The 26,266-nt window shown below is 44.1% G+C and overlaps 2 protein-coding genes across 5 annotated transcripts in view; both read right to left on the reverse strand.

Annotated features, from left to right (window-relative positions):
• ROPN1L (rhophilin associated tail protein 1 like) overlaps window positions 1-26,266 on the reverse strand; it is a 918,600-nt gene that overhangs the window by 10,764 nt on the left and 881,570 nt on the right. Inside the window, exons 2-5 of one of the 3 annotated variants that reach the window (XM_050794078.1) lie at window positions 13,459-13,564; window positions 13,164-13,335; window positions 7,040-7,163; window positions 5,299-5,460 (exon numbers count right to left, since the gene is read on the reverse strand). In XM_050794078.1, coding sequence (XP_050650035.1) covers window positions 5,299-5,460; window positions 7,040-7,163; window positions 13,164-13,294 — 417 coding nt within the window. In that variant the 5' untranslated portion in view covers window positions 13,295-13,335; window positions 13,459-13,564. Of the gene's footprint in view, window positions 1-5,298; window positions 5,461-7,039; window positions 7,164-13,163; window positions 13,565-13,729; window positions 14,765-26,266 lie in introns of those variants that run through there. The other 2 variants (XM_050794076.1, XM_050794077.1) reach the window with 2 other exon arrangements.
• The window catches only part of MARCHF6 (membrane associated ring-CH-type finger 6), an 83,166-nt gene continuing 74,428 nt past the window's right edge, over window positions 17,529-26,266 (reverse strand). For both annotated transcript variants that reach the window (XM_050794067.1, XM_050794068.1), the window contains exons 25-26: window positions 25,274-25,409; window positions 17,529-21,714 (exon numbers count right to left, since the gene is read on the reverse strand). In XM_050794067.1, coding sequence (XP_050650024.1) covers window positions 21,624-21,714; window positions 25,274-25,409 — 227 coding nt within the window. In that variant the 3' untranslated portion in view covers window positions 17,529-21,623. The remainder of the gene's footprint in view (window positions 21,715-25,273; window positions 25,410-26,266) is intronic.

Raw genomic sequence — 26,266 nt, forward strand, 5'->3', positions numbered from 1 at the left:
ATGCCTTCCAGGGGATGAATCACTTCAGGACACAAAATGATTTTGATGATTGTCCCGAGGAGTTGTTCTTCTCTGAGACAGGAAATCTCAGGCGTAAACTTGAATAAGGTGGTCCTAACCTGTGGGCTGCACACTCCTTGTGCTATGGAGCCATTAGGAGGAATCCTCTCCTCTCCCCACTTCCAAGCCACCTGTTGTGACTCAGCTTCTCTCTGCCTTGGGGCACCAGCCTGCAAACCTGACGGTGCCTTCCTCAAAGGGCTGTCGGGAGGATTCCAGAGAATACACATGCAGGGCTCTGCGCACTCCTGCACACGGTCAAACCCTAGAAATCATGGCCACTGCGTGCACCGTGTTCAGATGGAAAGCTGCGCTAGACACGTGTGCATCTGTGGTTGTAAACGAAGAGAGATGCTTCTGTGATTAAGAAAGTTCAAATGTGTTTAAAAGCCTGACTATCCAGGCGCAGTGTCTCACACCTGTAATCTCAGCACTTTGGGAGGCTGAGGTGGTGGATCACAAGGTCAGGAAATCAAGACTATCCTGGCTAACACAGTGAAACCCCATCTCTACCAAAAATACAAAAAATTAGCCGGTCGTGGTGGTGGGCACCTGTAGTCCCAGCTACTCGGGAGGCTGAGGCAGAAGAATGGCGTGAACCCGGAGGCAGAGGTTGCAGTGAGCCGAGATTGCGCCACTGCACTCCAGCGTGGGCGATAGAGTGAGACTCTGTCTCCAAAAAAAAAAAAAAGCCTCACTGAAGTCTATGTTATTTGTTTTGATCATAACGGACTGACTCTGTCAGTGTGAGTATGGGGATGAAAGACTTGGTTCACAATTTTCTTATCTTAAAAAAAGATCTCCATGCTTAAAAGACAAAAGAAAACATTTTGATCCACAGCTTTAATGCTCAGGATCATTCATGGCATTGTAGAAATGGAAAAATAAAAGTCAGCCAGGCTCTGTGGCTTGCACCTATAAATCCCAGAACTTTGGGAGGCCAAGACGAGAGGATTGCTTGAGCTCAGGAACTGACACCAGCCTGGTCAACATGGCAAGATACTTGTCTCTACAAAAAATAAACAATTAGCTGGGTGTGGTGCCGCAGGCCTGTAATCCCAGTGACTTGGGAGGCTGAGGTGGGAAGATCGCTTGAGTACAGCTGCAGTGAGCTATGATCATGCCACTGCACTCCAGCCTGGGTGGCAGAACGAGACCCTGTCTCTTACAGAAAAAAGAAACAAATTTTTAAATAAAAGCCACAACATAGAAATATAGTCATTTCACCATGCAAGCACATCAAAACATTGAGAAGGAGGACAGGAATCTCTTAACACCCAGATGGCAATTTAATGTCCTTGATCACCTGCCTGGGGCAGCTCACAGTGCCCCTTAACCTGAATTGATGGCTTTTGATGTAATAACTAGAGCAGTGTTCAGGGATTCAAGGATGTAACAGGACATCAGCTCCAATAACCTGGTGATGTTTGACCATTTTGTTCACTCCAGAACCTTCAGCGCTTAGAACGGGGTCTGGCACAAAATAATGCACAGTAAACGTTTGTGGAATGAATGATACGTATGACTCAGAAATTAAAACAGAGGTTTCCAGTCTTTTTGGAGATCTTCAACTCAACGAATTTGACGAGAGTGATTTCTAAGAGAAATAAATGTAACAGCACAGAGAGTACACCTGCCACAAGCCATGCCCCGCCATAGACGCAGGGAGCAGGAATGACATCTATCCCACTCACGCAGGCAGCAGCTAGCCACCAATGACACAGCACCCTATGTGAATAAACATCCGCAGGCGGTAATCCACTACAAATTCTTCTCATCGCACTTCACTTCTTTATTTCCTCCTTTTTGAAGGTATTTTTTAAAGCATAAAAATGAACGCTTATGATGCCAAGCAACATGATGAAACCCCTCCTTGAATTCACAGCTTTGTGTTCTTAGCACACCTCCAAGCCACCCAGGGCCAACAAGGTCAACAACACAAGTGTCCACACCAAGGCCTGGCGGGTCCGAGCCCCTCCTGTCTACCCGGCACACCCCGAAACAGATGTTTGAGCTCAGCGCTCTGTGGGCCGCAGGAGCCAGGGCAGAGCAGGCATCCCTGGCAGCAGACAAGGACCCCAGACGAGCACACACTCCTCTGAGGGAGGAGAGGTCAGCTCTCACACCTGAACCTGACCCTGAGTCTACAGCCGCACTGGACCAGAGCAGAGGGTGACTGTGGCTTTCTACGCCCAGGAGGGGCCTCCAGCACCTATGGAAGGAGTCAAGGGCAAATCTGGAGTCCTGCTGGCAAAGGTGGCTCCAGTTAGGAGACAGGCAGGAACCCACAGTGACACACAGCATGCTTCCTGGTGTCAGTTTATTCTCTGTGGGTCAAGCAACATATGATAGGAAGGACACAAAAGAATGTGTGCCGTTTGTGATGTCTCTTCCCCAGGAATCAGTTTAGATGGCCAAGCTCTATCCTTAACACAATGTCTCCATCTAGTGTCACACTAGATTGCAGATTTGGCCTTATTTGCCAAATCACATTCAATTGTGTTTTAAATCTATTGCTCAATTTTCACAATTAGGAAGGCGAAAACTATAAAGATGGATCCAAAAACATTATTATTCTAGTTTCTCATCATTGTTAAAATCAAAATTTTACAACTAAGCTTAGAGGCAGAAACCACCAACATTAATTCAAATATTGCACACAATTTTATATTGTTAACATATCGATTTCAGGGCTGGGAGAGGTGGCTCACACCTGTAATCCCAGTACTTTGGGAGGCCGAGGCGGGCAGATCACTTGAGGTCAGGAGTTCAAGACCAGCCAGGCCAACATGGCGAAACTCCGTCTCTACTAAAAATACAAAAAAATTAGCCAGGCATGGTGGTGCGCACCTGTAATCCCAGCTACTTGGGAGACTGAGGCATGAGAATCACTTGAACCCGGGAGGTGGAGGTTGTAGTGAGCCCAGATCGCACCACTGCACTACAGCCTAGGCGACAGAGCAAGACTCTGAATCAAAAAAAAAATATATATATATATATATGTGTGTGTGTGTGAGTGTATGTGTATATATTTATTTATTTATTTATTTAGGCGGGGCACGGTGGCTCACACCTGTAATCTGTAATCCCAGAACTCGAGGCTGGTAGATCACCTGAGGTCAAGAGTTCAAAACCAGCCAGGCCAACACAGTGAAACCCCGTCTCTACTAAAAATACAACAATTAGCTGAACATGGTGGTGCATGCCTGTAATCCCAGCTACTCGGGAGGCTGAGTCAGGAGAATCGCTTGAACCTGGGAGGTTGCAGTGAGCCAAGATCGCACCATTGCACTCCAGCCTGGGTGACACAGTGAGACTCCATCTCAAAAAATATATAGCTAGATACAGATATAGATAGATAGATCAGATAGATAGATAGATAGATAAGACAGATAGATAGATAGATAGATAGATAGATAGATAGATAGATAGATAGATTTCACAGAGTTCCAGATTAACAAAGTGACATAAAAATGTCTCCAATAATTAAATGTATTTGCCTTTGTCTATCTTGATAATACCCCTGAGACACTCCCCTGGTGCCATCTGCACCTGTCCTTGCTACTGGAGGGTACCGGGCCTGCCAACATCCAGGCCTTGGCACAAGTTGCCCAGGGCTGACAGGAAGCACCTCCATTGCCTTTGAGCAGTTACACAACAAAACTCTTGCTCATTCTACAGCCGCACCACACCCGCCTCCCTGAGCGCACGGAGCTTCCCACTGGGGCCATCCGCCGAGCTGGTGAGCTGTGCTGCACTCAGATGTGACATGGCAGAGGAAGGGAAAGAACAACACGGTCTGTGATATACAGATGAATACATCTAGTCATATAATTTAGAATGAAAATTTCAGAAAATTACTAACAACACAATTGTCTTTTCATCAAGTCAAAACCAACTACAATTCCGCAATGTACCTCTTGGGGGACACATAGAAGTATGCGTTTCACAGGCCAGGGAGCGAGAAGCAGGAGCTTCAGAAACGTCGTTGCTTCAGGCCACCAGGCAGGGGGACAGGATGCGGGAGGAGGACACGGGTGGTTGGAAGTGGGTGCGTTAGCGACCACGTTGGGTAGGTTTGCGGGTGTTTACCACCACCCATTTCAAGGAATTGGTTTTAATGAAAATGGAATGAAAGAGCTCTGGGCATGGACCAAAGCTGAGTGAGGGCTGTGAAGCAAGCACATGGGCGTCCAGTTATACACGCTGCGCCACAGACTGAAGGGAGTGGGTAAAATCAAATTGTTAATCTATGTAGTCAAAGGAGCTGGTTCTCCTTGCTCTGCCTCCTTTCTTCGTAAGCTTCACATGGCTGATGCCCGGTTACTCTTCCTTCACCCAACCAACATGTCTCACAGCAAGACTTTAGCTGAGAAGACTGACTCTGGGTTTGCAAAGGAAGTCCTGCCAACATCATCCCAGCTCCCTTCTCGCCCCGACCTCCCAGGCTCGCCTCGTCACCTGGAGGATATGTCTTACTCCTAAGTCGCTTGGCTTATACTCGAACATCAGCAAAGTTGCACTGTATCTATTAGTTATTAATAATAGACTTCTAAGGCCGCCGTGGTGGCTCACACCTGTAATCCTAACACTTTGGGAGGCCGAGGTGGGCAGATCACCTGAGGTCGGGAGTTCGAGACCAGCCTGACCAACATGGAGAAACCCCGTCTCTACTGAAAGTACAAAATTAGCCAGGCATGGTGGCATGCGTCTGTACTCCCAGCTATTCGGGAGGCTGAGGCAGGGGAATTGCTTGAACCTGGGAGGCGAAGGTTGTGGTAAGCTGAGATTGCGCCATTGCACTCCAGCCTGGGCAACAAGAGCAAAACTCCATCTCAAAATAATAATAATAATAATAATAGATTTCTACTAAAGTAGAAAATAATTATATGCCTCTTTCCACAGATGAGGAAAACAGTTATCAGTTTACAAAATGATTTGTAGTTTTAAAAAGTCATTGATGCATTTTCTTCTAAAACCTAAATATAGTTTAATAGTATCCATATCTTTCATCTACTGTTAACCTTTAAATTGAGGCATTCATAAGTAATTTCTGTAAATTAAAATAACTATAAGCCCAAAAATATTAATATAATAGGCCTGGAGCAGGGTGAAATGCTTTTCTAAGACGAAGTTACTAAAGTGTTTCCTTTAGTTACGGAAACCGAAAACCGAAAGGATTTTTAAGCTGGGACCATGCTGACACAGAATGACTGACATGCGTTTATAGGTACATACCCCACCAAGCATGCTGCACCCAAGTGCTAAAAAGTTTATCCACTTGATTCTGTTTTCACAAGGATCCAGTTGTAAGAGCGCTTTGAATTTTTCCTTCGGCAGGCACAAGTTCTTCCACTTCTGCTCCAGATCTGTTAATTCCACATACTGCTTGTGGTGACACTGTTTAGAAAACACAGTATGACAATTTACGTACGTTTTAAAACCTGGGAAACACTAGAATGCTGTGAAAATTCGACATACACTGAGTAACCCGCCCCACGCAGAGGACAGATGAACTCCAAATGCATGACAGTGGGTTCTGTCAGCCCTGGGGAGGGGAGGCAGGGAAGCCAGTAAGCGGCAACCTTTTATTTCTTAAATGAAAAAAGGACTGTGAAGCGAATACAGCACCATGTTCTGACTTAATGAAACAGGCATACTGATATTGAGTATATGATACTGTACTTGCTGTCTGAAATGCTTCACAATAAAAAATAAACCTCAGTAAAAAACATTTTAAAAATCCAGCCCCTAAACATATTAACAGTTAGGAGAAATCTTAAAACTGAAAATAAATGTATTCCTTCTACTATATATTTATTTGTTTATTTATTTATTTTTGAGATAGTCTCATTCTGTTGCCCAGGCTGGAGTGCAGTGGCATGATCTTGGCTCACTGCAACCTCCACCTCCTAGGGTTAAATAATTCTCCCGCTTCAGCCTCCCAAGTAGCTGGGATTATAGGTGCACAGCACCACACTCTGTTAAGTTTTGTATTTTTATTGGAGACAAAGTTTCACCTTGTTGGCCAGGCTGTTCTTAAACTCCTGACCTCAAGTGACCTGCCTGCCTCAGCCTCCCAAAGTACTGGGATTAAAGGCATGAGCCACCATGCCCGGCCTTCCTTCTACTATTTTAAACAATCTATCAAAACTGGTAACTTCTACAATCTGCTAGCAGTATCTTGGATGAAAAGGCTTTGAGCAATTTCAACATGTCTTTTCCCAAGCTACACCATTCAAGAGTTCTTCATTTCCCTTAAGGTAGCCATGGAAAAGTCCTAGTTTCAGAATTCACCGTATCCTACGCAGAAGTACAGCACTTCACAATGTAGAACGGGGTAAGTCAGTTTGAAAATCAAGGTTATGCCACTGGTGTCTCTGTTAGCAAAAGAACCGAGTCATGAGGAATGCCTAGCCTTGCTCCATTACCCACTTTCTAGTAACTCATGTCTCTAAAAACAGGATGGCGTGTGGGGCGAAGAAGTGCAAGGCAGGAAGGGGGCCCAGGCTCTCCACAGAACTGGACAGCAGAGGCTGCTGCCCACCTTGGGCGCCAAAGTCCAGCCCCGCCTTCAGACAGAGAAGGCAGAGGCTTACTCAGGCCCGCACACAGCTTTCACAAATGCACACCTGGAGAACAGACTGGAAACCCCCCAGGTTCTGGAATTTTGTATTTTTCGCCCAGCAGAATCTAGTGTCATGTAATTTTGTATTTAAAAGAAATTATATTTCACTTTTCTAAAATCTACCCCTGGATAGTTACTTGGGGCTGTTGAAGCTAGAAAAAGACCTCCCAAACACAACATATTTCTTCCTTGAATCAACCTTGACGATACGTGGCAGGGAAAGCAGGACTTCAGGGACCTTGGGAGGTTTGAAATACACATCGCCGGGGTGGGCCTCGCTCTGTCATCAATGCACAGTGAATGGTAAGGAAAGCACAGGCCAGTTGCCTGAGGCCACAGAACCCCCCATACCTGCTTGTGCAAAATTTTCAGGAGTCCTGGAGTCAGGCCTGTGTCTGTTTTCTGGGTTGCCGTGGGCATTTCCATTCTGTCCTTTACAGGAAGTGGATCTCCTCTTGACAAAGCTGAAAAATATCTAATAAATAACAGACATCTCTGAAAGCTCATCAATACACAAAAAGCAGCTATGCGATGCAATTTCTTAAATAAACCCCCAAAACAATGGTGATTAGGCCAACATCTGAAGGCCAACATCCCGGGCTTATGTCCTGGTTCCTCCACTTAGTTCTCTGACTTAACCTTCTCTGCATGCCTTAGTTTCTCTGTCGGCAGAGGGGATAATGAGAGCCCCTGTTGGAGGGTCGGGGAGCACTGAGTGAGAAGGGCTTGGCGCAGTGGCTGGCACTCGCAAAAGCTCCTTCAACGTGTGTTATTCTTCCCCTCCTCCCTGCCACTTCACAATCAGCTGGAGCTCCATGTATTTTTTTTTTTTTCTAAATGTTTTGAGACAGGGTCTCACTCTGTCACCCAGGCTGGAGTGCAGTGGCATAATCATGGCTCACCATAGCCTCGACCTCTCAAGCTCAAGGGATCCTCCCGCCTCAGCCTGCTAAGTAGCTGGGACTACAGGCACACACCACCACACCTGGCTAATCTTTTTGATGATTTCTTGTAGAGATGTGGTCTTGCTCCATTGCCCATGCTGGTCTGGAACTCCTGGCCTCAAGTGATCCTCCCAGCTTGGCCTCCCAAAGTGCTGGGATTATAGCTGTGAGCCACTGTGCCAGGCCACCTTCCCACTTTTGACAGGTGGGTTTGGTCTCACTGCTTTTTGAGGTGATTGACTCTAAGCATCTGCATATTCAACCCTGAGGCAGCCCAGGAACACACAGGTCACCTGCCACCACACTGGGAATGGCAGGTGCTGGCCTGGCTCCCACCCGCCACCCCCCGCCCCCACTTTTCCTGCCTGGTATTTTTCCCCTTAATTGTTCCTTTCTGGGACACTGATATTGCTGCTTATGTTGGGGGCAAGAGTGGGAAACTGTTGGGGCAATAAGTCAAGAGGGAACCTACATCCAGCCTCTGGCTCGTGGTGGGAGGGGTGCCAGGTAAGACCTTCTGAGAAACTCAAGCCCCTTGGTATCTTTGCCAGAGGTGGTGATGCTGAAGCCACATCATTTGGGGCCCTAAACTTTAGCATGATGAAAAGAGATGGCATATCCAGGAAAATGAACATTAAAGCATCCACCAGGGCCACAGATAACAATTTTAAAGCCATGAGTAGTTAGAAACATTGCTACAGATAAATACGGATAAGTAGATATCTGATAGACTCAAATTAAACTTCATATCTCATCCCTTCTCTCTCTTTACACCCCTCAAATTTGACTTTGTTTTCTTGCTGTGTAAGACAACTTCAGCTCCATTTTGTGGCTTTGTGAATGATTTGAAGAAAAGTTAAAATGAAGGCAGCAATGAGTTAGACAAATGTGAACCTTAAGACCTAAAGGGTGCAGGTGAAGAATGGGTGCCTCGTTTTGCCACATTCCTACTAATCAAGGTTTTCACCTATTTCATGGGGGTAATTCCTCATAACTCAGGCAAGGAATCCTGAGCTAGATACGGCTCTGGAAGCAGAGTTCTCAGTGGGGGATAATGTTCCTCCTCCTTACCCCCAGTCGAAAGGCATTTGGCAATTTCTGGAGACTCTTGTTGTTGTTGTTGTTTTTGTGGTTTTTTGTTTTTGTTTTTGTTTTTTTGAGGCAGAATCTCTCTCTGTGGCCCAGGCTGGAGTGCAGTAGCGTCATCTCAGCTCATTGCAACCTCCACCTTCCCGGTTCAAGCAATTCTCCAGCCTCAGCCTCCTGAGTAGCTGGGATTACACATGTGCACCACCAAGCCCAGCTAATTTTTGTATTGTAGTAGAGACGGGGTTTCACTATGTTGCCCCCAGGGTAGTCTCAAACTCCTGAGCTCAGTCAACCCGCCTCGGCCTCCCAAAGTGCTAGGATTACAGGTGTGAGCCACCGCGCCTGGCCTGGAGATATTTTTGATTGTCACAGCAGAGGGTGGATGGTACTCCAGGCATCCGGTGGGTGCAGGCCAGGAGGCTGCTAAGTCCCATCACGCACAGGACGCCCCTTCCTCCTGTGCCTTCCCCAACTGTCAGTAGGGCCGAGGCTGGGAGAGCCTGCTTTTGAGGCGAGACCAAGTAATGTTAGCCTCTGCCAGTTCCCTTGAGGCCCACGCCAGCCAAAGCAGCCTCTGTTACTTGACTGACTCTTACGTTCATTGTCCTGTGTGAGGCACAACTGCACGATGGTATCATAAGGAACAGCCGACTCCCTCATGGTGGAGTCCACAGGCTTGGGGGAGGCTGGCTCAGCTTTGCTATCCGCCCACCTGAGAAGCTCCTTTGAAAAGAACCCTAACCTGAGGAAAGAGGAATAGCTACTTACTTCATCTTTTTTGTTTGTTTTTTCTTTTTTAGACAGGCTCTTGCTCTGTCACCCAGGTTGGAGTAGAGTGTTGTGAACATGGCTCACCAAAGCCTCCAGCTCCTGGGCTCAAACAATCCTCCTGCCTCAGTGTCCTGAATAGCTGGGACTATAGGCATGCACCACCATGGCTGGCTAATTTTATTTTTAGTACAGACAAGGTCTTCTCACATTGTGCAGGCTGGTCTTGAGCTTCTGAGCTCAAGTAATCTGCCCGTCTCATCCTCCCAAAAAGCAGGGATTACAGGTGTGAGCCACCATGCTCAGCCTGCTTGCTTGTTCTACAGCAGTTATGTCCATGGGTATAGTGGTTTCCTGTTTTGGTTTTGATGGGTTTTCTTCTTCCTGTTTCTGCCCCCTTCTTCCTGTGCTGCTTCCTCTTCCTGGAATCCTCTCCTCCCCACCCAAGCCCCAATCTCCCTGCCTAAAAAATCTCTCAAGGACCAAGCCACTTTTTGCTTAACTTTCATGACCCTTCATTTTTGCACTTACCAAGTCCCGCCTTACTTGAGTTACTTTTGAATAGCTCTCCCTAACAGATTATGTCCTGTGACAGCTGAAACACATTTGAGCCTACAATTACATATATACTGCTGAATGAATAATGCCTGGGTTTTCTTCTAAACTCAAAAATTGTTCTTGGTCAGGTGCGGCGGCTCAAGCCTGTAATCCCACCACTATGGGAGGCCAGGAGGTCAGATCACTTGAGGTCAGGGGTTCGAGACCAGCCTGGCCAACATGGTGAAACCCCATCTCTACTAAAAATACAAAAATTAGCTGGGCGTGGTGGCACCCACCTGTAATCCCAGCTACTTGGGAGGCTAAGGCAGGAGAATTGCTTGAACCAGGAGGCAGAGGTTGCAGTGAGCTGAGATGGCAGCAATGCACTCCAGCCTGGGCCACAGAACAAGACTGTATCTCAAAAATAAATAAATAAATAAATGGCTCTTGAGAGAAATTAGTAGCATGGTACATTCGGAAAGTTCCTGATTCAGTCTTTATTTATTTATTTATTTATATATTTATTTTTATGATGGAGTCTTGCTCTATCACCCAGGCTGGAGTGCAGTGGCACGATCTTGGCTCACTGCAACCTCTGCTTCCCAGGTTCAAACAATTCTCCTGCCTCAGCCTCCCATGTAGCTGGGATTACAGGTGCGTGCCAAAAGCCAAGCTAATTTTTGTATTTTCAGTAGAGACGGGGTTTCACCATGTTGGTCAGGCTGGTCTTGAACTCCTGACCTCAGGTGATTCATCAGCCTCAGCCTCAGCCTCAGCCTCCCAAACTACTGGGATTATAGGTGTGAGCCACTGTACCCAGCCTGATTAAACCTTTTAAAGTGAAGTTTAGGCCGGGTGTAGTGGCTTACACCTGTAATCCCAGCACTTTGGGAGGCCCAAGTGGGTAGATCACCCGAGGTCAGGAGTTCAAGACCAGCCTGGCCAACATGGTGAAACCCCATCTCTACTAAAAATACAAAAATTAGCTGGGTGTGGTGGCGGGTGCCTGTAATCCCAGTTACTTGGGAGGCTGAGGCAGGAGAATCGCTTGAACCCGGGAGGCAGAGGTTGCTGTGAGCCAAGATCTCACCATTGCACTCCAGCCTGGGCAACAAGAGTGAAACTCCATCTCAAAAATAAATAAACAAAGTGAAGCTTAAAATAACTACCTCTAAGGTATTACTAAATATAATTTAATGTTCCAAGAAAATGTTGCTAAATCTTGGAACTTTTCGTAGGGCACAAACTCTTATAAATCCTTTTATTTAAGTTTGAATAACGGTTAAAACCAGAGGCTAAGGCCGGGCGCGGTGGCTCAAGCCTGTAATCCCAGCACTTTGGGAGGCCGAGACGGGCGGATCACAAGGTCAGGAGATCGAGACCATCCTGGCTAACACGGCGAAACCCCGTCTCTACTAAAAAAACAAAAACTTAGCCTGGCGAGGTGGCGGCGCCTGTGGTCAGCTACTCGGGAGGCTGAGGCAGGAGAATGGCGTGAACCCGGGAGGCGGAGCTTGCAGTGAGCTGAGATCTGGCCACTGCACTCCAGCCTGGGCGACAGAGCGAGACTCCGTCTCAAAGAAAAAAAAAAAAAAACCAGAGGCTATATTTCTTTAGCAAGAACTTTGAAAGAGTCTTTCAGAAACCATTGATAAAAGCATTTCTCAGAGGGCAAGCACTGGATGGACAAGTAGCTCAGTTGGTGGGTAAAATAACAGCCCCAAAGATATCCAGGTCCAAGTCGCAGGAACCTGGGAATGTTACTTTACATGGTAACAGGGATTTTGTAGACTGATTAAGGATCTCGGGTGGGAAAATCGCCCTGGACTATCTGGATGGCCACTGAATGCAATCACCAGGGTCCTTGGAAAAGAGAGGCAGAGGGAGATTTGAAGATGCTGGCCTTGAAAATGGAGGAAGGGGACATGAGCCAAGGAGTCTAAGGAATGCAGCTCTAGAAGCCGGAAAAGGAAAGGAAACGAGCTGGGTTTTCCTGAGAGCCACTGGAAAGAGCAAAGCCCTGCCAACACCTTGATTTTAGCCTAGTGGAACTGATTTTGGACTTCTGGCCTCCAGAACTGCAAGAATGTATGTCTGTGTTTTAAGCTGTCAAGTTTTGTGGTGATTTGTTACAGCAGCCAAAGGAAACTAATTCACCTTGGTTATAGAATTTAGAGAAAGCCAGCAAAATTTGGCTTTTTTTTTCTTTTTAAACTATTTTTCTTATAAAAAAAAAATACAGATGGGGTCTTGCTATGTTACCCAGGCTGGTCTCAAACTCTATTGCTCAAGTGATCCTCCCAGCTTGGCCTCCCAAAGTGCTGGGATTACAGGCGTGACCCACCAAGCCCAGTCAAAATTTGACATGTTGATGACTAAAATATTTAAATTAAATTTACACCTATGCTGACTCTTGTCATCATAAAAGTGAGTTTTTGTTTTATATCTGTTTATTGAAAAGGGGCAAAGAGTTCTCCTGTAAAACCAAGAGGATTTCTTTTAATGCCTCTAAGATCTGTTGACTTGTAACTTTGAGATTATGAATGTCTGTTCCTGGAAAGTGTTGTAATGTTTGTGGCAAAAAAAAAAAAAAAAACTGTGAAGGTTCATTTGCTGGACAGTTTACCGGGAGCACTCTAGGGATAATGACCTCAGTATGACCACGGTCGTCCCGGTTCTAATAAATTTAACCAGCTCTGGGTATACATAGCTTTGAGAGGATTCTCTGCAGATGAGGAACTTAGCTAAAATATTCCTTTTTGTAAAAAATCATTTCACAAGTGACCGCAACCATGTAAATTTTTTTAACATAATGTAGACACTTTTCTGCCCAATGCAATTGCTTTAAATTTTAGTCTATCTTCATCATAAACACTTTTAAACAACTGAGTTGCCATTACTTTGTAGGTAAGTGAGCATTTTGCAATAATTTCGGGTCTCATGGTCGATAAATCGAAATGGTTCCTAGATAGACACTCAAGTATGGATGTCACCAATGCTAAGGGGAAAGTTTTGCCTGATACTCTTACGGACGCTGAGCGCCGCGTCGGGCCCCTGGTCCGGGAGGAGGGCCCTCTGGGCTCGTCTGGCTTGGGCACGTAGACCGGACCGCTCCCCGGGCCGAGGGTGCTTACCCCGCGGACCACTGCAGCACGTCGGCCGGCTGGGTGCGGATGGCAGCCTTGGTGAACTGCTTCAGGATGTCCGGCAGCTCCGGGGGAATGTGGATCTGCTGAGCGCAGAACATGGTGTCGGGAAGCGGCATCGCTCTCCGCAGAAGGGACCAGGCTGGGGAATCGCTGCGCGCTGCGAGGAAGAAGGGCGGCTGTCGGCTAGGGCGCGGTGGAGCCGCTAGCAGCGCGGGGCTAGCGGCCAGAGTCGCCTCCCATCCCTTTCCCAAGGTTGGGGCCGGCTTCGCGGGGCTCTTACCCGCTCCTCCGCGGGCTTCGGGAGAAATGAGGACCAACTGCCCTTCCAATAACACCCCAGACCCTGCAGTTCGCCAGCGCCAGCGGCCACTACGGACGCTCTCGGTATCCAGGCAACCGAGACGCGAGCAGGCCCCGCCCCTGGCACCGCGCACGCGCAGGCGGCCCTGAGCCGCCCCGGGGCGGGACGAGGAGGTGCTGGCGCAGTCCGGCTCGCAGCCGCTGCTGCTCCCCAGTGGTTCAGAGCCGCGCGAGCTGAGCGTTTCACCTACAAAAGGGTTTTCGGATCGGTTTCCCACCGCCGAAAGTGAGCGGCGAACTCACGAAGGACTCCCTCTTCCCCTTGCTCTGGCTGCGTGAGGCTGAGGCGAGGGGACTCGGGCCTGCTAGGAGGGAAGCGAGTTAACTGAAGGGGCTGATCGCCTGGGCGGCACGGGCCCCACTGCGGGACGCGCCTGCGCCTGGGGCCGCTTCTCCAAACGTCTCAGGCCTCGAACTTCGCACATGCCCTTGCCTAAGCCGTGCCTTAGTGAACCTGAGTTCTTCATTTAAAAAGCCACTTAGACAGAGGGCAGTTTCCAGCTAAAACAATATTGTATTTGTTTTCTTAAGATAGGGTGGTTGAGCCAATGTGATTGGCTCTCGGAGGAAATAAATCACATCTGTCAAAAGAGCCTTGAGTCGAAGGATAGGAGAATCCTCGAATTTGGTGGGTGCTGACCAAGGCACCATGCAAGGTGTTAACTTTGCTTTAGGGGGTGACCTGGCTGGCTGCTGCAGTTGCCGTTAACAAGCCACCGTATGGATGAGACCCCAGATCCATCTCCTCCTGCGCTCCTCAAAACAGGAAGATGGAGAACTACAGCGAGCTACTTCCAGGAGGCGCCAATGGCAAGCCCTCCCTTCAAGGAAACTGGGAAAGTTGCCCGATTTTGATCGTTTCCGTCCAAACACCCACCAGACAATATACACATACACATTTCTAAATTAACGGCATTGGCAAAAACTGAAAATACTTGTATTTAAAGTTGATGACAGTATGAAAACACGGAATCGGCCCAGGAGCGGTGGCTCATGCCTGTAACCCCAGCACAAGATCAGGAGTTCGAGACTAGCCTGGCTAACATGGTGAAACCCCCATCTCTACAAAAATTAGCTGGGCGTGGTGGCACATGCCTGTAATCCCAGCTACTTGGGAGGCTGAGGCAGAATAGCTTGGGCCTGGGAGGCAGAGGTTGTCGTGAGCAAAGATGGCACCACTGCACTCCAGCCTGGGCAAGAGTGAGACTCTGTCCCCAATCCCCCCCCCGCCCAAAAAAAAGAAAACAAAGAATCTTATATGCTATTGAGAGGGATGTTAATTAGTACCTTTAGGGGCCAATAATTTAACACTAAAATTTTTCGATGATTGTGCAATATTTCTTCTGGGAACTTACCCTACAGAAATACTACAAAAATATAGACAAAAATCTTTACCATATAAATTGGGTAACTATCTTTTGGAAAACAAATCATGGCCTAGCTACACAATGGTATGAAAAGATGCCCGTGTAAAGTGAAAAAAAGCATCTTGTCGAACAGTCTGCATAGTATGACACGTTTATTGAGATAAATGATTCTGTGAAGGTATGTCTGGAAGCATGTAACTAAAACTATTAACAGCAGTTACGTCTGGGAAATGAGACAGGGATTTCAGGTTTTATTTTGGCCATAGATACATTATTTTGATTCTAAATTCATCATTTATTTACTAACTTAGTATTACTATTGAGTACCAAATATTTGCCAGGGAATTATTCTGGGAATACAGTAATAATTCAGTTTAAAAAAATAAAATCTTTGGAGCTTACATTCAAGTGGGAAAAACACAAATATAAACAAGAAAGGTAAACGATATAGTATGTTTAAAAGTACAAGAGAGAGCAGGGAGTACAAAATACAGCAGGGAGATGAGACAGGAATGCCCCAGTAGCTGCAGCTTTAGATAAGCCTCAGTGAGAATGACACTTCAGGAAAGAAATGAGGAGGCTGAAGAGCCTGAATGAAGAACATTTGGGTAGGGCAAATAGTAAGTGCAAAAGCCCTAAGGCCTGACCTGTTTTGGAGGCAGGCAGGACGGCAGGAGCGGGGTGAACACGAAGGAAAGGGATGCTCCATGTTTTGCCCAGCGTTGAAGGCTATTGTGGAATTTTGAGTGCCATGGTAATCTATTGGAGAGTTCTGAGGGTTGGTGTGATCTGACTTGGATCTCAAGGACATTTGGGATTCAATGTTGAAAACAAATGGAAAAAGGAAGAAAGAGCAGGGGCAGAGGCAGCAAGCTCAGGAGAAACAGCAATTAAGTAAACAATGGGTTTACTTGTTCAGTTTTGAGACTTCTTTATGTAATCTAGATGCAAGTCATTTATCAGAAATGTTTTGCAAATATTTTCTACCACTCTACAGCTTGTCTTCTTGTTCTCTTAATGGTACCTTTGAAAGAGAAGTTTTCAATTTTGATAAAGTACAATTTATTGATTTTTCCTTCATGGATTGTGCTTTTGATGTTGGATCTAAGAAATCTTTTTCTAAACCAAGGCTGAACACGTTTTCCTTGTCGTCTTCTAGAAATTATACAGTTTTGGGGAACTATAATCCATTTTGACTTTAATCTTTGCCAGTGTTAAGATATGATCAATTCTAAATTTTGCATCTGATGCCCAATTATTCCAGCACCATTTTTTTTTAAGACCTTTGCACCTCTGTTAAAAATCAGTTGTCCACATACATGTTGGGTTATTTCTGGACTCTATTCTGTTCCATCAAACCAATGCACAGGAAGCAGAAGGGACCGATCCCAGAAACATATGAGTGAATGAATGGGAGTACGGGGTATGAAGCTTCTCATCTTTAGGTATGTCCTAAAGAGGAGTTACTGAACAACCACAGAGAAGCAGGAAAACTCTGGCACTGTTACATATGTAAAGTTTCAAAATGATAACTAAACAATGTAAAATGAGGCAAAAAGGGGCCTCTACGTAGTGTTTACGTATGGTTGGTTTTGGAGAAGTGTGTGACTCTGTAGAACTAGATTGCAGAAGGCTGAAAGAGTAATGGCAGGGGGACCTCCACACCAAACAGTCACTAAGGAAGTGGCTAGGCCATCTCTCCCGGGTGAACCTTCCTCCATGTTCCCCATGGCATTTTGTTCACACCTCTGTAATACAATCTTTTGCTCATGTTTCTGTTCCATTCTGAGTTCCTTGAAGGGAGATGTCATACCCCATTCAACTATACTACTAAGTACAGTGCTAGAAACAAAACAGACATCAAAATAAAAACATTCAGGAGGAGGGGAACGTTACCTTCTCAGCCCCTTGATACATCAGTTCTCCTTATCACTGTATGTTTGCAACAAGAGTAGCTAAGAACTGTGGAGTGGAAGGGGGAAATTAATGGTCAGTTTCTGAACTTCACCATGCAACTTCCTTTGCTGAAAAATTTCAACTTCACAGATTAAAGATGTCTATGGTTCAAACAGCATTTCCTCTATCACCTCGGCATTTAAAGTAAAAATGCACTTGTTTGGAGGAAAACAATCATAGGAAAAATTCTGAACCTATAGACAAATAAAAATTAGAAACAGTCTGAAGCAAAAGGATCTCCTCAGGGCACTCAGAAGGAAAAAAACATCACGCAAGTCTTTCCTTTTTCTCTGGGACATATGGTCAAGCATGTACAATGGATTTGACTGGTTTTACTCGAAGCATTCAGCTAACAGACAACCTATCTTGTAGCAGACATGCAGAAGTGGGCAGTAGCCTGCTATTGCACAAAATGTGGGGCCTTACTCTTCCCAGTGAGGATGGGCTACAATTCAAGTTAGGGAGACAGAGGGGAGGGATGTATCCGCTGCAACTATGCGTTTAAATTTATACATAAAAGGGAGGGGCCACAGTCACATTTAACTGGAGTTATTTTTCCTTCCTATTATATTAAAACATCTGGATTATCTATACTGGCTAATAATGGATATTTCTGCAATCTTAAAGCAATCTTGCAATAATACAAAAACAAACAAAAAAACTAGACTACAACTAACATTCACTTTATTCAGTTTTGTTCTCTCAACTTAGAAGGCAACAAATGACCACATAAAAAAGGGAGCATTTCAGAATATATATACATAAAAATTGGTCTGGGTACCTAAGGTGTTTGCTTTAATAGAAAACTGACACCCCCAACTAAGTGTTCTATTTAGCTTCTACAATAGTTATTCCTAGACCTTAGTCATTACATTTTTATTTAAGGTACTGTTACTTTCATGACTACAAAATGAGGCACTCGTACAAAACAGGAATGAAAACATACATATACTGTCTTATCTTTATGTCTTATTAATGCCAAATAATGCCAAATATATTGTCAGGGATTATTTTAAAGAAGCCCTTACTCATGATGGCTATTTTTTAAAATGGCACAGGGCAGTAACAGGCTGAAAAGAAAACACCTGGTTGAGAGGACAAATTAAGTAAATACAAGACAGCTTAACCAAGGAAGTCAGCGAATCTCCACAAATGAGGCTTTTAATAATACTTTAGTGGTAACACATTTTAGTTTTTTTTTTTTTTTTTTTTTTGATGGCTGAATAATATCCTAAAGGAGTATTTTAAATGTAATCTTTTAATTTTACAATGTAGAAAACTTCTCACAGTAAGTAGAGAGCTTAGAGTACTCAACCCTGAAAATGAAAATAAGTAGCTAACTTGGAAAGTTTTAAAAAGTGCCAGTGTTCTTATGGCACTACATTCTCCTGCACATGTACGTGCGTTCACGCACATTTGCAAATGCAATACGATGTAGAAATGTCCAGTGTTACTGTTTTGTTTTAAAAAGTCATCAATTCAACCTAAATTCAAGAATTACACTTTTAATAGTGGCATTTTGCCAATACAGAAATGACGTATCTTGGATCAAATCATTTGAAGGAAAGTTATTCTCTATTACTTCAATAAGGGAAAGAAAATACACAAAACAAGAATCCACAATAACAGTTACATTAAATGTTGAAATAAAAATTACTTTTTGTTTACATCTGGAATTGAAATGGCCCATCTTCATTGTTTCTCCAGAGAACTAAGAGGGGGGAAAAATCACCTAAAAACATGGGAAGTTTTTTAAGGCTAGCTATACACAAACATCACATTGGCATTTTTCTTCAGTTTTCATCTCAACTATTAGTACTAAATAGTTTAAAAATCAAACATAATTTACTAATAACGAACAACTGCACACTTCATACTATGACCATTTGATAACTGGTCATGTAAAACTAACCCCAAATGCTGATTTGTCTTCTATATATAAACAGTAAAAATAAAACGAAAAGGTCTTCTTTCCTAGTTAACTTTCTTGAAGGCTGTTTTAACCCAATATAAAATGAAGCAAAATTATAGTATAATTCTTTTAAAAATTTATGTGAAGAAGGGCAGCAATACTAGCATTTTCTGAACTATGGGTTTTAAATATGTAAAAGGCTCTTGGTTAATATTAATAATAAAACCTGAATTCTACCCAAGCAAATATTATGCCGGAAAATGCTTTTTCTATGACAATACTTATCTCATTGAAAACAACAGGATAAAGTACAATAGAAAAACTAGGGGAGAATTCTTAACTAAGACAATATAAATTACCTGCCAGTGAAATGGAGGGCAATGTTTTGGCCATTCACATTGTTTGTTTACAAAACATTTGATAAGATTCATTTAAAATTCTGTAGGATTAAGAATTTTTAACCTTTTGAGGTATCTGCCTAGGATCTCTTTCGGTTAAAACAGATATGTTCCAATGACTTTATACCAAGATCCACAAATTCTTCGAAAAATTAAAAAACAAAACAAAACAAAACCCAAAATTAATATAATCAAGTTGGCCAGGCGTGGTGGCTCACACCTGTAATCCCAGCACTTTGGGAGCCCAAGAAGGGCAGATCACTTGCAGTCAGGAGTTCCAAGACCAGCCTGGCCAACATGGTGAAACCCCATCTCTACTAAAATAACTAAAATCAGCCAGGTGTGGTGGCGCGCACCTGTAGTACCAGCTACTTGGGAGGCTGAGGCAGGAGAATCACTTGAACCTGGGAGGCAGAGTTTGCAGTGAGCCAGGATCGTGCCACTTGCACTCCAGCCTGGGCAACAGAGTAAGACTACCTCTTGGGGGCAAAAAAAAAAAAAAAAAGGTTAAAAAAAAAACTACAAATATTATCAAGTTATATGCTCAATTCAATAATAATGTTTTTCTCCCAAAGAGAACAATTTAGAAATACACCATGACAGGCAGTATTATATTTTAAAATCCTCCTAATTTTTTATAGTAGGACTACATTTCTGAGTAAAGGTAGGGCTAACAAAGACCTTATTTCAAATGAGAGAACAGGCTACTCCAAAGTGCCAAAGAGTGTAACACTGAATCCTATGTGAAGCATTATTTCTAATACTGATTTTTTTATTTTCCAAATTTTGCCTAGGTTGGCCTTGAGCGCACAGCCTCGCCTCCCTGTGTGCTAGGACAACCGGCCAGAGCCACCGCAGCTCCTGATACTGATGTTTTAAAAAATGTGTTTTAAAGTAACTGCTTACCACTTTTAGGGGAAAATTGCTGAAGTATAAAACAGCCAGAACACACTGCTCTTTATTTTAGTAGCTTATGTTTGGCTGACTTGCATATGTTAACAATTCTCAGGTTTTAGTCTCTGGATTTTAATACTATATGAAAATTCTTTTATAGTTCCTGAAGACCTATGCTATACACTTTCTATGAGACCTCCTAAAGTATCATTCAAAAACAAACACTACCCTTACAATATACCTTTAACATTAAACACTTAGATCATGTACCCAACCATTCTATTTTTCTAAACTTCTAATTTGAAGCTTTGGTTATGAGGGAAAACAAAGTTTGTAAGGGTTCGGTTCTCTGAGATTTTTCAGAATGTTTCCAATGAAATACATTCCTATGTTAAAAGGCCAGCTCAGCCAAGCTTCCTTCTGGAAAAATAATGAATTGGTTTTATTTGAAGTTTTATTCTGTAAACAAAAAGCTTTGGAAACTTTGGGATTTCCTGACGAAAAGCTAGGAGAAATGCACACCTAGTCCTCAGCCAATGAGGCGCTAACCAGCGAGACCAGATGTTCTAACCAGTCTTCTCTAATGCTGTCAATCTAAGACCACAACCACATCTACACTTCACAAGCATCTCAGAAGTCCTAAATCCAGTAAGATGCAGTACAGTTGGTGATGTCATTCTGAAAGATTTATGACCTTGCATGACTTCTGGCCACTGCTACAGAAAAGAAACGATGTGGGGCAGGGGGGTGGGGGGTGGACTAATGAAAATCTTCATTTGGACTTTTTTCTCTTTTCTAAGTATAGACATGCGCCCCTAACAAGCACTGAAACCCAACTCCCAATGCTGATCACATTAGGAATATTAAATTATCAAAATTAAAAATAATTTCCTCACCTAGCACAAGATACTATACAATATTACAAACACAGACACATGAAAAAAATCAGGCAGTAGAAAATGTACAACAGCTTTGGTGTTATACAAAATAACTTCCACAAACAACTAACAGTGAAGCATAAAGTTCATGTTTTCTTACCACAGACACTCCACTGCTGATTTCTACTTGTTTCCTTTAACGTTCTTGGTAAGGTCTGAATAGCCAAGAAAGAATGTACAGTTCCCTTAGTGAGAGCTGCTAGGACATCATGAACTGCGCTCCACAAGGCATCACTGAAAAGTCTTGCCTGTGCACTACTGCTCTGTGGCATGTTTCCTGTCGAGATCACAGCAGGTCCAAAATAAAGTGACAACTAGATTTAATAAATTAATATACATTTTGTTTAAAGATGTACAATGCACATTCTGTTTAATCCAAGGTTTTAGGGTATCAAGGAACTTGTATTTACACATATACAAATCTCAGACAGCAGTAAAGTCAGAAGATCCAGGGAAGAACAGCAGAACCTTACACCGCTGCTCTCTGAATGCTGAGAACACAAGTCAAATACATTTAACTTAAAAACAACGCTGAGAGATCACTGGGAAAAATCTCCAAAGAGAGAAGTCCACAAAAAAGGACATGTAAAGGGGAAGGTCAAGTTGTTGAGACAACTACTTTATTCTTGGGATGACTGTGGAGGTGCTGGAGATGAGCCTTGTTTGCCAGATTTCCGTTCGTAGTTCACAAGTCGTTGACCCACAAGATACCTAGGTTGCAAAAACAAGGTGGTTACTCTCTTGTATGAACTTACAGAGTAAAACATTCATAGGTCTTTTTAAATCTAACTCCTACTTAAAACCCATCAATGGTTGGGCTAGTCAAAGGGAGTCCGGAGTGAACATCTGTAAAGGCCAGCACATCTAGCTAGGTACGGGTTTGTAGAGAGCTGCAGAAGCAGCAAAGGCTGGAAGGCCTCCAATGCTGTGCAGTGGAGGACATGCTTCAGTCAGTGGTTTAGGGGGTCTCAGACACTCAGACACGTGGAGGTCAGGAGGGATACAGTAAACTTATGCAGTGGATTTATCTGTTAAGGTTCTGATTTTATAAAACAACTTAGTGCACAAATCTAAGGAGACAGACTAAAAACATGACCATCAGTAAAGCTAGGAAGGGGCTGGGCGCAGTGGCTCACACCTGTAATCCCAGCACGTCGGGAGGCAGAGGTGAGTGGATCACCTGAGGTCAGGAGTTTGAGACCAGCCTGACCACCATGGTGAAACCCCATCTCTACTAAAAATACAAAATTAGCTGGGTATGGTGGCACATGCCTGTAGTCCCAGCTACTAGAGAGGCTGAGGCAGGAGAACTGCTTAAACCCGGGAGGTAGAGGTTGCAGTGAACTGAGATTGTGCCACTGCACTCCAGTCTGGGTGACAGAGTGTGACTCCATCTCAAAAAAAAAAAAAAAAAGGTAGGAAAGGACGAAAGTAAAACTAGAAGCTCTAGTTATAGAGAAGAAAGGAGAAATCAAAGGAGAGATTTCAGTGAAGTCAAAGGGAAGACAGCATGGCAGTGAGTGAGTGTAAGTGACAGGAAGTGGGAGAACATGGTTCAACAACAGAATGGCAAATGTTCCTAACTTAAGTATGTGACAAAAGGAGAAGGCAATGGCAAAGGCCAATAGGGCTGCAGGAACAAGGCGGATGTCACTGTGGTTGGAGCGACAGGGCTGGAGATCCTACTCAAGGAGACAGACACCTCTAATGCCAGGGAAGGGCGACAGCTGCACTGACGGCTCACTGAAGGCCTGCCTCACTTAACGTGAGCAGATGGCTTGCAGGCTGACCCCAAGAGGACAGCAGCGACAAAGTTGGATGGCAACAAGCTGTAGGTGGCTGGGCACAAGTGTGAAGGGCACCCATTTGGAGGCAGAGATGCAGATCCAGTAAAAGCCCACAGAGTTGAGTTAAGGAGGCTGAGGGAGAGTGAAGCCTGCACATGACAGGCTGCCAGGGAGCTTTCCTTCATCCCTTTCCTCCGTTTATGGAGGAAATGAGACCAACAGTCCCACGCTGCAGCATTGTTTTAAGAAAGGGAAAGTGTATGAAGCCTGGTGACAAAGGCTTAGCATGTTTTAATAAGAGCTCACTGTTGGAACTCTTACTTTTCACCAATACCTTCTCCACCCTGACTTTCATCTATTACTTTTCTGTAAATGCGCACAAGCCTAAGGAAATATTTGGGTAGTTTATGTCCAGTAGCTTAATATGTCACTTTTTAAAAAGTATGCTAATCTTACTGCATCTTTATCCATAATGTCACTGTTTTATTCCTTTTCTTTTGTCTTACCTTCTTTTCTTGAAGTTAGCCCTTCCTTATCCCACTGTTTCCCAAACAACCAGTGTTTTTTAAAACTTTGAGGATTTTGTAAATATTTTAAACAGTGAAGGTTGAGCAATATCTACTAAAATATACATAGCACTACCCGGCACACAGTGATGACCAAATAGCAAGATGCACTAAGAATATGGGCAGCATTATAGCAATGACAAAGTAAGTAAATAAAAAGCATACAGATACCAAGTTAAATTGAACAAGTCCAAAGAGTAACTCAGTGGCAGAGAAAGGAGACTCTGAACCCAACTCCCTCTCTTCCACCACCACTCACTCCCTCATACTCAAGCCCACCACACACACACACACACACACACACACACACACACACACACACTCTCTCACATACACACTCACTCTTAGCACCTCCTACAGACCAAACACTATGCTAAAGAGTACATATACAACAGCTGACAAGACATGCCCTCACTTCAGTCTACAGTTTTCTGCATGAAGGAATAGATGGGAAAAGAGGAAAGAGGACACTGGGCTACAGGAAAAGGCAGAAGAAGATAAAGCATGAGAAATAAGAGGTCAATGGGAATAGACCCCTGGCAAAGGCTGAGAAGGGCAGAGTGCAGAAAGGCAGGCACCCAGCATACAGAAAGAAGCAGGCAGGAAGTTCCTTCAGGGCATGTCTTGCTTGTCATTCTGTTTGCAGTATTTACTCCTCTGCCAAAAAGTTAAGTGCTAAAAAGTTGATTTTCATCATTGAAAATACCCCTTCCTCTTCTTTCAGTTGACAGTCCTTTGTACTCTGACTGGCTAAGTATACTTGTATTTTTTACTGTCAGTAAATGCTTTGGAGAAGTCTTGAACGCTATAAATTTCATTCTCAAAAATCTTACTCCTCAGAACAAATAAGGTAACTGTATAATTTGTTGTGCAAGGAGGGACAAGCACAACAAAGGGGGTAGTGTTAATAATGACACAAAGGCAGCAGGTATAAACTGGGACTCTCTTGGCCGACTGAGATGGATAAACAACAAACTCACTTTCTCTGCTAGAACCCAGTGAAGTAGATGATTCAGCCTACAGTTAGGACATGAAAGGTCAAATATTATCCCAGGAAGGTGTCTTCCTTGGCTTTCCTCAATCTCTCACTGACATCAGGTGACAGAGTTTTCAATGGTTTCCTCAAAACAGAGAGTCCCACAACATTTTTGCAGTAACCCTCAAGCCTCTCTGTGCAACCTGAGAGTAACCTAGTGGCCCTGCATAAGCAAGAGGAGCTTATGCAGGGCACTGCTGGTTTCTAATGCAGGCTTCTTATTTTTATCTAAAACTATTTAATATACTGTCAGACCAAAACATTTCAAAACAGACTGAAAAACTATTTGGAATGGGCATTAAAAAATCTCTTGGCTGGGTGCACTGGCTCACGCCTGTAATCCCAACACTTTGGGAGGTCAAGGCAGGTGCATTACGAGGTTAGGAGATCGAGACAATCCTAGCCAACATGGTGAAACCCTGTCTCTACTAAAAATACAAAAATTAGCTGAGCGTGGTGGTGCACACCTGTAATCCCAGCTCCTCGGGAGGCCGAGGCAGGAGAATCACTTGAACCTGGGAGGCAGAGGTTGCAGTGAGCCAAGATCGCACCACTGCACTCCAGCCTGGCAACAGAGCGAGACTCGGTCTCAGAAAAAAAACCATCACCACCAAAAAAAAACCTCCCTCCCCAAAACAGTTTCTCCCAGTCTTTTCCAGCTCCGTAAGTGACAACTCCATATTCCCTGTTGTTTGGGCCAATTGAGTCCTTGATTCCACTCTCCTTCACATGTCACACTATCTGTCAGCAAACCTTGCTAATCCCACCTCCAAGTATATCCAGAATCTGAGCATGTTTCCCTCCTATGATCTGTCACATCAGACACATAAATTAAGAAGTGAAAACACCTAAACAAGAGATGAAAAGAACACCAGACTTACTTGTCATTTTTAATATGTTCATAAAGGCGCTTAAACTGGCGGACCTGGAAGGACAAAATTGCCATCAATACCACCACCATCAGTAAAAATGGATAAATCCGCCGATGGACTAAGTTTTGCATTTCCGCAGTAACACCTAGAAAACAAAAAAGAAAAACTTTAAGTGTATGTGAAATAACAGTGACATGAAACATAAACATGTCCTTCCCCTAGGAAGAATGGACTGGGGCAGACAAGCTTTCTAAGCCCCAGGTCTGTTAACTTTCTACAATCTGTGTGGGTCATGAGCCCTTTCTGACCCCCACTTTTCTCATTTGTAAAACAAGGAGGCCAGACATGGTAGCTCACGCCTGTAATCCCAGCACTTTCGGAAGCCAAGGCGGGCCGATTGTTTGAGGTCAGGAGTTCTAGACCAGCCTGGCCAATGTGGTAAAACCCTGTCTCTACCAAAAAACACAAAAATTAGCCAGGTGTGGTGGCGTTGCACCTGTAGTCCCAGCTACTCAGGAGGCTGGGGTGGGAGAATTGCTTGAACCTGGGAGGTGGAGGTTGCAAGGAGCTGAGATCACGCCATTGCACTCCAACCTGGACAACAGAGTGAGAACTGGATGAGATGACTTCTCATGTTCCACAAACAGTGGTGTCATTTATACATTTCAACTGCGCCACAGTTTAAAGAGGCAAAACCAAAACTGTGCTTATATAATAAAAAATATCCTCAAACTTTTAGAACACACATGTATTTATTTTTCTATATTTAACTCATGAGTTTTAATACTTCCTTAGCAGAGGGGACGGGGGGGGCTTTAAAATCAGAGCAAGTATTTCCGAGGAAATCAGAAAATTAATACCCTCAGGTGGATTATTCCAAACACAATAGTGTGCTGTGCATAAGACTAACGTGTAAGAATTACATAAAGCGTCTAAACAGGGCAAAACAGGTACTAACATTTTTCATTTGCCACTCTTTTTCCCTTCCAAAGTCTTTCCAGA

Source organism: Macaca thibetana, chromosome 6 (assembly GCF_024542745.1).
Source record: "Macaca thibetana thibetana isolate TM-01 chromosome 6, ASM2454274v1, whole genome shotgun sequence".
Lineage (NCBI taxonomy): Eukaryota > Metazoa > Chordata > Mammalia > Primates > Cercopithecidae > Macaca > Macaca thibetana.